At 38.3% G+C, this 13723-nt stretch overlaps 1 protein-coding gene across 4 annotated transcripts; it reads left to right on the forward strand.

The window, feature by feature from the left end:
- The first annotated feature begins 675 nt into the window (after positions 1-675).
- On the forward strand, positions 676-5250 carry GPR85 (G protein-coupled receptor 85). Of its 4 annotated transcripts, none has more exons than XM_033428253.2 (3): positions 676-1195; positions 1338-1477; positions 2581-5250. In XM_033428253.2, exon 3 carries the CDS (start codon positions 2751-2753, stop codon positions 3861-3863), a length of 1113 nt encoding a protein of 370 aa, XP_033284144.1. In that variant the 5' UTR covers positions 676-1195; positions 1338-1477; positions 2581-2750; the 3' UTR covers positions 3864-5250. The 4 variants fall into 4 exon arrangements, with proteins under 4 accessions (XP_033284144.1, XP_004269925.1, XP_033284143.1 ...); XM_004269877.3 differs by having other exon boundaries at positions 1362-1477; XM_033428252.2 differs by having other exon boundaries at positions 1365-1477.
- Positions 5251-13723: the final 8473 nt, after the last annotated feature.

The following is a 13723-nucleotide window of genomic DNA, read 5'->3' on the forward strand; positions in this document are numbered from 1 at the left end:
CACCCCCACAAACAAAATTCTTACGAAATGGTAAAATAAGGAAATCCAGAGACATCTGGATTCCAGAGACATCCCTAAGCACCCAGGTGTCAGGCTATGTACTGTCGTGTGATATCACCGGACCTTTTGGACGGGTATAAGTTTTATGAATCGTTATATTCCTAGTATTTTTCTTCCTTAACAACAAAGGGGGGAAGGAAACTCACATACATACAACTGCTGTGACATTACCAATCTATTGGTCAGCTTTACTTACAAGAAGCAAAAGAAAGGCTATTGCTTGGTGGGGTGGAATGCAAGGAGCAGTCATTTAAAATTTATGTAAGCCTCGTTCTATAGTCATATTCGTTAAAGTAGAATGGACATAAATCATTTTGCAGCTTTCCTCTGAACTTAGTTTCTTCCTACTTAACGCATATCTGCGTGCACTGGAGAACAGAAGAAGACTAACAAAGGGCTGCCCTAACCTGCTTTCCCTTCTTCCCCATTGACAAGATTTTTCCTGACTATGCCTTTTTTCTTTTTAAAAAAAATTTTTTTTTTCTTTTCCTTTCTTTTTCCTTTCTCCCCTCCCCTCCACTCTCCCCCACACCAAGCTAACCTGCAAATGCAGTCAGCTGGGGAAATCATTAAAGAAGAAAGCTGAAAGAAGCTCCCAATGCTTTGGACCGCCCTAAAAGAGCATGGAGGAAAATGGGGAAAGCGAGGGTTCCCGGAAGCTGAGGTGGAGGCGGGCACCCCGGGCTCCGGGGTGCGCTGCCCTAAGGGAAGAGGGTGGGCCTGAGGTCCTGAACGAGCCTTTCCAAACCCCACTCCCAATGCAGGGAGGGAAAAGTTCAGAAGCAGCCGCAAGGGGACACAGGCCAATTTTGCCAGTTCAACAGGACAGGACATTCAATAAACCCAGCCCGCTCTGGAAAAGGGTCGGGGCTCCTGTTGGCTCCACAGAGGCTGAGGTAGCCCCCTGCCGCCGCCCTCGCCACCGCTGCCGCCGCCGCCGCCGCTGCCCCTGCGTTACTGGGGGAGACGGTGCCGCTGCGACAGGGGAGGACGCGGCTGGAGCTCAAGGAGGCTCCAGCGCGCAGGCGCCGCCGAGCCCTGCCTGGATGTTCAGTCAAGGCACTAAGGCAAAAAAAAAATCAGCAGTTTATAGAAAGAAGAAGCTATAGTCTGTCGGGATATCCAACACCAACAGGTAGGAGGATATACTCTCGGTTAAGTTTGGGGGGAGGGGGCACACAGTGTTGATGAAACTGCAGGTTCACCGGGAAAGAGCCCTCCTTGAGTTTTTTTTTTTTGTTTTTTGTTTTTTTTGACAATAAACTGCATAATGGAAGTACATTCAGACAATGCATCTTCAGTAGGGCTTACTGAGAGCTCCATTTCTGGAAAGCGTTGCAAGACTGAGGAATATCAGACTGCGAATCACCGGGAACAGTTCCCTTGCAGCACAGAAGCAATCTCTCCCCATCTTCGCGTATGTAATGCATGTCTCTCTCCCCCTCCCCCTCCTCCACCCCCCCATTATAAATCCAGGGGTGGCGGATTTCAGGTTTCGTAATGTTGCATGATGCGATCGGTATTTACCCGGGGATGTACCGGTGGGGAAATTAAAATCATCGAACGCAGTGTTGCCTGGGCTTCTATCAGCATATTCCGGGCAAGTGAGAAGTGGCAAAGGAAACATGCTTGGTGGGAATAACAGAGAAAGCCGATTTCCCTGGTGGGGCTCCCCAACACCTAGGAGACAATGTGCATTTTGTTTTAAAATGAAGCCACTTGCGATTTGCAACGAAGATAATCAGTGTAAATGGGAAAAGCTTAATTGCCCAAGAAATACAGGTTCATGTTAAATTCATTTGAATTCAGGCAGCCCCGGTCTACAAATGTAAGTGCATTATTCCTCTGGGTGTTTCCCTGACCAATATTTACATTAACCATTTTTAATAATCATGTGGGTTTAAAAGAGAAAAGATTTGCCAAAAATGGGGGGGAGAGGGAAAGACAAAAGATTAAATCACATCAAATCCTGGGACAAGTTCCTATTAATTTAGAAGTCTAATGTTGAAATCATGCTTTAAGATGAATCAACAAATATTCCTCTTATAATATGCAGCATGAATAGTGGCACTTGAGTCCAAAGATATATTTTGGAAGGGTTCTTTGGATCCATATCAGCAGAGAAGCTGCAGGGAAAACACTGACAGATACTAACAGACCTCAGATAAATGTGGGTTGTCTCTTCTCTGTCTCCTATTAGCAATCTTGTAGATTCCATTGCAACACTAGTGATTAACTCCAGGACTGGCATATTTTACAATTGGGGAACATTTTATTCCTTCTCTCCTAAAGGTGCCCAATCAAATGTATGTTCTTTTAAATAGAGACATTTTAAAATTCATCTAGCTCAGAAAACTGAACAAGCCAATTCTCTGAAATCTCAAGCAAAAATACTAAAGCAAATAATATTATTCAAAATTAAAACTTTATTTGCTTCCCCATAAATGAACAGCTTTATGTTAGCACTGCCTGACATCATTGCTTGTTAACTTTAGAACTGATAGCTCTTTTTTTTTCCAGATATTCTGATGGCAAATCAAATGGAAGAAAAGAGGAAGCATGACTGCAGATCGGATCAGTTCTCTTTGTGGATTACATTTTCAGTAAAATGCATGGATATATCTTTTCCTTGTTCTTATATCTAGATCATGAGACTTGACTGAGGCTGTATCTTTATCCTCCATCCATCTATGGCGAACTATAGCCATGCAGCTGACAACATTTTGCAAAATCTCTCTCCTCTAACAGCCTTTCTGAAACTGACTTCCTTGGGTTTCATAATAGGAGTCAGCGTGGTGGGCAACCTTCTGATCTCCATTTTGCTAGTGAAAGATAAGACCTTGCATAGAGCACCTTACTACTTCCTGTTGGATCTCTGCTGTTCAGATATCCTCAGATCTGCAATTTGTTTCCCATTTGTATTCAACTCTGTCAAAAATGGCTCTACCTGGACTTATGGGACTCTGACTTGCAAAGTGATTGCCTTTCTGGGGGTTTTGTCCTGTTTCCACACTGCTTTCATGCTCTTCTGTATCAGTGTCACCAGATACTTAGCTATTGCCCATCACCGCTTCTATACAAAGAGGCTGACCTTTTGGACGTGTCTGGCTGTGATCTGCATGGTGTGGACTCTGTCTGTGGCCATGGCATTCCCCCCAGTTCTGGATGTGGGCACTTACTCATTCATTAGGGAAGAAGATCAATGTACCTTCCAACACCGCTCCTTCAGGGCTAATGATTCCTTAGGATTTATGCTGCTCCTTGCCCTCATCCTCCTAGCTACACAGCTTGTCTACCTCAAGCTGATATTTTTTGTCCACGACCGAAGGAAAATGAAGCCAGTCCAGTTTGTAGCAGCAGTCAGCCAGAACTGGACTTTTCATGGCCCTGGAGCCAGTGGCCAGGCAGCTGCCAATTGGCTAGCAGGATTTGGAAGGGGTCCCACACCACCCACCTTGCTGGGCATCAGGCAAAATGCAAACACCACGAGCAGAAGAAGGCTATTGGTCTTAGATGAGTTCAAAATGGAGAAAAGAATCAGCAGAATGTTCTATATAATGACTTTTCTCTTCTTAACCTTGTGGGGCCCCTACCTGGTGGCCTGTTACTGGAGAGTTTTTGCAAGAGGGCCTGTAGTACCAGGGGGATTTCTAACAGCCGCTGTCTGGATGAGTTTTGCCCAAGCAGGAATCAATCCTTTTGTCTGCATTTTCTCCAACAGGGAGCTGAGGCGCTGTTTCAGCACAACCCTTCTTTACTGCAGAAAATCCAGGTTACCAAGGGAACCTTACTGTGTTATATGAAGGAGCATCTGTACATCTTTAGCCTTGTGAAACACTAACCTTCTCTGCTAAGCAATTGTGGCCTGTAGCCATTTCTTGAGAAGAAAATCAAGAATGGGATCAGCAGTTATAAGGATTTGGGCAACATTCTGCAGTCTTTGCAATAGTTCACCTATAATCCTATTTTAAATCTCAGAGTGATCCTGCTGACTGCCGGCGAAGGTTTGTAATTAAGAAAGGACTGAACCACTGCCCTAAGTTTCTTTATGTGGTTGAAAACTAGATAATGAAAGTAGCAGGTGCTAAGTATCAGTGCTAAACGCTGTGTATATCACTACTTACGAAAAAACATCAAAAAAAAACCAATTAGCATTGGACATCTTAATAAATTAAGTTGACATGAGGTAAATGTGTTGATAAAAACTAATTTTAGAAGTTTGAAGACTTTAAAACATTTCATACTATTATTGTTTTGCAAGGACTAAAATATTTGGGGACTTAAAGTACTGTAATTCACTAAAGACATGCCATGAATTATTGGATTACCACACTTTTAAAAAATCGCCTTGTAAGTTTTGGGGAGCATTCCAAAGCAGTATATTGGTTCCAATTAGAGTTTACTTTTTTTGTATTAATACATTACTGTTTCTAAATACCACTTTCCTTACCTACTAGTGAAATTGCTAGCATCGAACTGTATTATGTGGTTTTTGTTGATTTGGTATAAAGTTTTTCCAATTCATCTATATTTTACAAATACTAGATACTGGTCTGGGAGGCAACATTAATGGTACCAACCGGTCACAACTGAGCAGTTCTAATAATGCAGAATAAACACATGTTGCCTTAAAGGATTATCTAGTATCTTTCATCTTATTTAGCATTGGAGCAAACTGGAGTCATGGGAAATTGAATCAGTAACTGGTCATGGTCATGCAACTGGAAGTGCATGGACGATCATTTAATACTCTTTTTCCTTTTTCCTCACATGGTTTGAAAATTAAGGTGCACATCACTGGGATAATGAGATTTTCTTCTGAGTTGTGCTACCCATTCTAGTGTGTTCTAAGAAGGAGGCAGTTGATGTGTGTTTATATTTTAAGTCAGCTGTCAAGGGGAGACCACAGCCTTAGTATGACATCCTGCACAATTTGTAAAGCCTTTATTCTACCGAAGGCACAGTCTTGTTTATACTTTCTGCACATTCAGTGTATTGGTCGTTTAAATTATTTCAGTTTTAACTTGTGAAAGCTTATAATATGATTTCTAGTATTTCAGAAATACATTAGAGTCTGTGAGTCTCATTCTTCAAGATACAGATGTGTGAATTTCAATATAAAGTTGCATTTGCCAAAATTTACTTGTGTAGCCTGTTACTTTTCTTGGAATAAATTTTACATTTTTGGCAGTTAATTTTTTTTTTAATTGGGAGGCAAGCACAAAATAGGAAGACTAGCTTTATTATGGTTTTGTTTCTTTATTTTTGTAGCTACTATATTCTGGAACTGAAAATGCATGAATGATGGGGAACCTAAAGCTGATAAACTGACAAATAATATTATCTGCAAAAGCATTATTTGGTAGCTTTTGTCGTATTTATCCTATTTATTCTTACAAAGCCAGTAATATTTAAAGATGTAAACCTGCTTAGTTGGTTGGTTCAGAATTTTAATATAAACATCACATTTTATTTTGGGCCATGGTAGAAATTTTGAATTCTAAATACATAACTTGTAAGAAGAATGGTTTACAATTACATTATGACAAAACCAGAAAAGTTGTTATTGTTTTTGTTTGTTGTTCATTGTTTTTGTTTGTTTGGGGGTTTTATTTTTATTTGGTACTTGAAAATTAAGATTAGGAATCTAATGGAACAGAATTCTTTATTGCTACAGTGTTTCTGTAAAGAAAACATCAATATAAATATAAGTAAGGAAAAATAAATCATTGAAATATTTCAATGATATATGCAACAATTCAGTTTTGCTCATATAAGGACAGCTCAAGCCATGATTTAGTGAGCATTCTATTTGAACTCATTTTTACTTTATATCAAAGTTGATTGGATCTGAGACAAAATTTAATGTACAACAGTGAACTGAATCTAGCAATAAAGACCCCTTTTGGTACTAAAATCATTATCTAAAATACAATTAAGGAAATGCTATCAAAAGGTATTGGGATAACATTATGTTTCCAACTCAAAAAGTTTACAGTAGAGACATAATTACCATGACTATATTTATAAAGAGCTTCGCTTAGAGGTGCAAATATCACCAGCAATCAGTAGAAAATTCAACAATGATCTTGAGGCCAGAGAGACCAGGTTTTATTAACACTGGCCTCCATTATATACACAAAAACCTGAGGCATGGATTAAGACTAGGAGACTGGGAAGTCAAGAGCAACAACCAAGTGAGATTGCCTGATTCTACCTAGCTATTTGGAACAACATATTCCAACAGCTTTGGTAAGTGATCAACCCCAGTGATCAGTGAATAATACTGAACTGTGGTGACTCTCATTTAAGCCTACTCTTGACTAACTTGGCATTTCAGGTCAAGGGGCAAGCAGTGGGTGAGATACATCCCCAGTTAATCAATGCTATTTGTAAGTCAATAAGTAATGGTAGCAATCATATAAAATAAAAGTCTGCTTCAGTGACTCAAGGACCAAATCACATTATCTATTTTGGCACCCATTCCAATATTCAATATTGAAAAACTGTTGCAACTAATTCAATTTGAAAATGTTACTAATCTTCAACCCATAAAAATACATTCCCACTGGGGAGTCCAACTTCCCTGTGAGAAAAACCCTTTATCAGTAATAATGTGTCCCTCTAGGACTAATTACATCTGAGTTGAACAGGCTTTAGATTGTTTTCCTTAATAGTGGTAATGTGTTTGCATGGATGTGTCTATAATCTCATCTGGTTCCTTTTGTGCACAGTGGATTTATTTGTGAGATGCCTGGCTGGAGCTAGGCATTAAGTCTGTGACTGTGAAACCCTATGCAGATATTAACTGAGGCAGAAGGAGGTGACTAACTGGCTCAGTTTCCCGTGGAGGCTCCATTTAAATAATACAAAATTAACCATAGTGATTAGATTTTAAAATTATTTGTGGGACAACCTATTGACTGAATTATCTTCTCAAATGTTAGCTGGTTGGGTTTCAACACCAGCATTTTTCATAGAGGTTAATAACTGATTTGTCTTTACATGGTTATGGCCCCTTATCCATTTGCGTCTACATCCATGAATACTAACTGAAATGCTTATTTATTCATTCATTCAACAAATATGTGTTTGTCACTGAGCTTGGTGCTGAAAGCACAGTAGAAAACAGGCAGAACAGAATTAAATATGTAGTAGCAACAAGTTACAAGTGTTACAATAGTAAATGTTTCTAAAATGGACTTGATATTAATGACCATAAATGGACTCTCTTCCATTTTCCCTTCATGCCTTACCCCCTATCTTTCCCAGTATTCCCTGGGATCTTTTATATATCATACTCCCTCAATTCAGAGGGAGCCCCCCCATTCTGCTCACATTTCATTTAGATGAATCACCCGTGCTGTGTTTTGGAACCCTGAGTTCCCTCATTGTTAGTGGTTACACAAAGTAACAGCAAACCCTGAGTGTTAAAGTCCTCCCACTCCTGACTCTCCACTTCCATGTGGAGATACTTCAATTCCTTCAAATGACAGGGAGATGTTCTTTCTTCCATACTCATACCTTCCTGCAAGTTAGCATGAGAATGCCTGGGTAAAGTGCAATCAAAGGAAGGCACTAAGATGTCAACTCCCAGGGGGCCTCCCATGGTGCTCACAGGGTACGTATCTTTTATTATGAAAGCATGCTACTCCTTCAATGTTTTTCTTATTCCTTACTAGAGATAAAACAAAACTCCCTACCCCTACCCTCATCAGCTGAAAAGTTTATTTGGCCTCCAAAATTTACTTCTATTGCAAATACAATGAAATGTACTTAAAATTATAGAGACGTATCCTTTTCAGCTAAGGCATGTAATAGCGCATTGTGTTGCAATGGGAATTACTGTAGAACAGTTGCAAACAGAACCAAAACCCTTCACTTCTGTAGATAAATTTACTTTACATTAGATAAATTTACTTTGTTCCATTCTTTATTCCACGTGTAGCATAAACTATATTGTTATTAAAACAAAGCAAAACAAAAACCCCAGCTTATATTAACTTTATCTTAAAAAGAAAATTAAAAAGATAAGACGACAAATAGCAGTGTTTCAAGTACTGGCTAAATACAAGACCAAGATTACCAGAATTATGGGTTATTTACGATTCTAGAATCACGTGAGTCTGTTTTTCTATGCAAAAATGCATCATTTTCATGTTTGTTAATAGTCTCATAAATGTTTTTAATGGAAACTGCAAGGTCTACTAAGATAATTGTTGCTGACATTTTTCTTTTGTTCTTAACTCTGGGTATGCTAGTGTTCTGTGACTTTCCTAATTCTCTCACAAACTTTTTTTATACCATATTAAAATGATAGAATTGCTCAATTTTGAGGCACAAGTTCACAGTTAGTCTATACAGTGGTTAAAACTAAGGGAGCATTTGGAAATGACTGGATTATTTTTTGCCATGAGTCGAAGCAGTCAAATAAGCTAAAGGGCTATTGAGAACTGGGGCAATGGAGAAAAGATTGTTTTGGCTAACTCATTTTGCCATTTACTGCATTGTAACAAGCTCTAAAAAATATATTTAAACCAAGAGGCTTTAACTTTATAAAAGGATTATATAAATAAGACTTTGTTTTTAAAATGGAGAAGCAGTTTTTGTATCACATCCTTTTGCCAAGAGGATGATGTCTATTAACTGCTCAAACCCTTTAGATTAAAAGGCTTTTAAAGCTAGTTTTCCTCCCACCAGATTAAGCAGTTAATACAAGGGCTGGAGCCCTGAAAGGCCCCAGAGCAAAGTAAAAAAGAGTGTGTTTCCCTCTGAGTGACTGTGAAAAAAAGACCTTAAAGGAGTAACAGGTGGTTTGGGGGTTGAAATTAATCACACCTGGCATTCACAGCTAGTCCCTTAGCTCCTTCTGGTGCCATAGGATCTCATCATCCTCAGAAAGACAGGTTCTCAAGCTTGGCTTAGAGGCAGAAAACAGTTCCTTTTTTCTCTTTGTGTTTGGAAAATTATAGGTTCTTGACACAGTATTAAAATTGACAATGTAATGCATGTCCTGGATTATGAAGTTTTGAACAAATAATAAAATAACATTTAACTTATATGGGTATTTGAGATCATGGGAATAATGATCAATGGGAAGTAAGTCATTTACTACAGCACAGGAAAAAGTTATTATATTATTTAAAAACTTTAAAGCTGAATTGATAATTGAGCTTCAACTAGCTAAAGTTAATTAGCTGTTTCTTTTCATAGCTTTAAGAAAAAAAATTGGACTAGATGAAAGAGGAGTTTGTTCTTTTCTCCTCCATCCTAAAAGATGTTGAATTGAGAGATTTCATCTTCTCCAGGGAAAAAAAGAAATTTTGATCATTTTTAGTAAGCATTTTTACTTAAATATAATTCAACAATCATTTATTGTGTGGCTACTGCATATATCATCTTGGACAAGTTACTTAACCTTTCTATGCCTCCTCAATAAAAAAGGGATAATACAGCATACATCCTGATGTTATTGAGAGGACTCAATGAGTGCATCCTTATGAAGCCTTTAGAAGAGAGTCTAGCATCTTAAATAAATTTTAATTTTTACTGGTTCTCTCATAGTTCACCATTTAGCAGCAGAGACATGAACAAATTATGAGACGATGTGGTAAGTGCTGAAAGAGATATGTGAGATAAGTGTAAAAGAAACACAGACAAGCAATTAACTCTGTGAAGATGGGAGAAGGAAGGTGAGAGAAAAGGTGGCAGCTGAACTCAGTCTTGAAGGATAATTTTAATTATATCTACTTGACAAAGTTAGGAAAGCCATTTCAGAGAAAGGAAATAATAAAATGAGCAAACTGTATAGAGACTTGAAAGCTCATGAAGTGTTCAACATAAGGATCCGGTACTAATCAGAGAAGTTTAATGTTGTGTGGCTGGGGCTTAGGTGCCTGGAAGGGGAGGACCAAAATGGCAGAGGGGTTAAAAAGCACAAGACATGGAAGTTTAAGTCCTTATTCTGTCCCTTACTATCTTTATGATCTTGAAAAAAGTTCATTAAACTCTTTGAGTCTCAGTTTGCTTATCTGTAAATGGGGGAGTAAGTAGCAGCAACCACTACTTTCGAAGATTAAAAAATGAGATAATAATAACTATTATTAATTAAATACTATTTGCTAAAAACTGTTCTAAACACTTTTCATATATGAACTCATCTGATTAACATAAGAAGTAGATGCTATTATTCTCCATACTTTACAAATGAAGAAACTGAAGCACAGAGAAGTTAAGTATTGGGTTGGTCAAAATTTTCATTTGGATTTTTCTATAAGATGTTCCAAAAATCCCGAACAAACTTTTTGGCCAACCCAACAGTAATAGGCAAAAGATGGATGTAAAGCACTTAGTACAGCGTGCAGCCCAGAGTGAGCATTCACTAAATATCAGCTATGCTGCCGCTGCTATTGCTATTGTTCATTTTAACAAAATAACTGAAGAAGGTTAGAGATTAATGGGAGCTGAAGTGACTGAGCAGAAACAGCTCCAAAAAAAAAAGAGCTCCAGCCCTCAGTCTTCAGCTCCACCTTGCTGTTCTCCCTTTTTCCACTAAAGGAAGCGAAGAATAGTAAGTAGTCAGTTGTCTAACAGCCCTCTCCACTTTCATGTAGGATCATATTAGCACAGAAACAAGAATCCATCTGATCTTTCAAATGAATATTTAGAAGGACATTGCTCACATTACATCACTCAAATTTTGAAAGTGGACTACACAACTCATACCATGTGGAGAGTTTTACCTACATCTAGCTCATATTCTTCAGTCCTACATCAGTTTTGTCACATTTTATATAAAGTGGAGATTTTAAAGGGATGATTATAGTAAGCTGGGTAAAATCCTTTCAAGGCATCTGTTACCTAGTCTCCCTTTAAAGTTCACCTTTCAGGATCACCATTCCCAGCCACGTCCCAACTACTTACACTTATTTCCCTACTCTGAAATCTCTCCAGGGCCTTCTGTAACTCTAGCATTCATAACATTCAAAACTACACATAGTAAAGGAATGATTGAGAATATAATGGCAGAATTACCTCAAGAGTCCTGCCCACTTGGCATTCATGCATCCACATGGTCCTCACACTTGTATGACTATTAACTCATAGTCATTGTTTACATGCCTGGTGATCCTTCACTGCATTTTCTAAAGCTGATGTTTTGCCCATTTGAACTCCCCTATATCCATCCCAATTCAGCTTCATTCTTTTTATTTGATCTCTTACTTTACCAGTAACAGTACCAAGGAGATTTCATCTTCTAAAGTGACAGCCACTGCCTGAGAGCCAATTCTCACATACAATATTTCAACTAACTAGGTTCCTACCCAAGCAGCTGTAGGTCCAAACTAATCCCAGCTTGTTGATATCAATGCTAGAGAATATCTATAGCATATTAAGATGCTATTTCACCAGGCTTCTCCTTTATTCATGTGCTAACTTCATAACAACACATTATTTTTTTAACATTTTTTAAAAATATCTTTCTTGGAGTATAATTGCTTTACAATGGTGTGTTAGTTTCTGCTTTATAACAAAACGGAATCAGCTATACATATACATATATCACCGTATCTCCTCCCTCTTGCATCTCCCTCCCACCCTCCCTATCCCACCCCTCTAGGTGGTCACACGAAGCTGATCTCCCTGTGCTATGCGGCTGCTGCCCACTAGCTATCTATTTTACATTTGGTAGTGTATATATGTCCATGCCACTCTCTCACTTCGTCCCAGCTTACCCTTCTCCCTCACCATGTCCTCAAGTCCATTCTCTACATCTGCGTCTTTATTCCTGTTCTGTCCCTAGGTTCTTCAGAACCATTCTTTTTGGTTTTTAGATTCCATATATATGTGTTAGCATAGGGCATTTGTTTTTCTCTTTCTGACTTACTTCACTCTGTATGACAGACTCTAAACCCATCCACCTCACTACAAATGACTCAATTTCATTTCTTTTTATGGCTGCGTAATATTCCATTGTATATATATGCCATATCTTCCTTATCCATTGATCTTTCAATGGACACTTAGGTTGCTTCCATGTCGAGGCTATTGTAAACAGTGCTGCATTGAACATTGTGATACATGTCTCTTTTTGAATTATGGTTTTCTTAGGGTATCTGCCCAATAGTGGGATTGCTGGGTCATATGGTAATTCTATTTTTAGTTTTTTAAAGAACCTCCACACTGTTCTCCATAGTGGCTTTATCAATTTACATTCTCACCACAGTACAAGAGGGTTTCTTATTCTCCACACACTCTCCAGCATTTATTGTTTCTAGATTTTTTGATGATGGCCATTCTGACTGGTGTGACGTGATACCTCATCGTGGTTTTGATTTGCATTTCTCTAATGATTAGTGATGTACAACATCCTTTCATGTGTTTGTTGGCAATCTGTATATCTTCTTTGGAGAAATGTCTATGTAGGTCTTCTGCCCATTTTTGGATTGGGTTGTTTGTTTTTTTGATATTGAGCTGCATGAGCTGCTTGTATATTTTGGAGATAAATCCTTTGCCAGTTGCTTCATTTGCAAATATTTTCTCCCATTCTGAGGGTTGTCTTTTCGTCTTGTTTATGGATTCCTTTGCTGTGCAAAAGCTTTGAAGTTTCATTAGGTCACATTTGTTTATTTTTTATTTTATTTCCATATCTCTAGAGGTGGGTCAAAAAGGATCTTGCTGTGATTGATGTCAGAGTGTTCTACCTATGTTTTCCTTAAGAGTTTTATAGTGTCTGGCCTTACATTTAGGTCTTTAATCCATTTAGAGTTTATTTTTGTGTCTGGTGTTAGAGTGTTCTAATTTCCTTCTCTTACATGTAGCTGTCCAGTTTTCCTGGCACCACTTATTGAAGAGGCTGTCTTTTCTCCACTGTACATTCCTGCCTCCTTTATCAAAGATAAGGTGACCATATGTGCATGGGTTTATCTCTAGGCTTTCTATCCTGTTCCATTGATCTCTCTTTCTGTTTTTGTGCCAGTACCATACTGTCTTGATTACTGTAGCTTTGTAGTGTAGTCTGAAGTCTGGGAGCCTGATTTCTCCAGCTCCATTTTTCATTCTCAAGATTGCTTTGGCTATTTGGAGTCTTTTGTGTGTCCATACAATTTATAAAATTTTTTGTCCCAGTTCTGGGGAAAATGCCATTGGTAGTTTGACAGGGATTGCACTGAATCTGCAGATTGCTTTGGGTAGTATAGTCATTTTCCCAATGTTGATTATTCCAATCCAAGAACATGGTATATCTCTCCATCTGTTTTTAACGTCTTCAGTTTCTTTAATCAGTGTCTTATAGTTTTCTGAGTACAGGTCTTTTACCTCCTTAGGTAGGTTTATTCCTAGGAATTGTATTCTTTTTGTTGCAGTGGTAAATGGGAGTGTTTCCTTAGTTTCTCCTTCTGATCTTTCATTGTCAGTGTATAGGAATGCAAGAGATTTCTGTGCATTAATTTTGTATCCTCCTACTCTACCAAATTCATTGATTAGCTCAAGTAGGTTTCTCATAGCATCCTTAGGATTCTCTAGGTACAGTATCATGTCATCAGCAAACAGTGACAGTTTTACTTCTTCTTCAACGATTTAGATTTTTTAATTTCTTTTTGTCCTCTGATTGCTATGGCTAAAACTTCCAAAACTATGTTGAACAATAGTGGTGAGAGTGGAC

This window comes from Orcinus orca, chromosome 9 (assembly GCF_937001465.1).
Source record: "Orcinus orca chromosome 9, mOrcOrc1.1, whole genome shotgun sequence".
In the NCBI taxonomy this organism is placed as follows: domain Eukaryota; kingdom Metazoa; phylum Chordata; class Mammalia; order Artiodactyla; family Delphinidae; genus Orcinus; species Orcinus orca.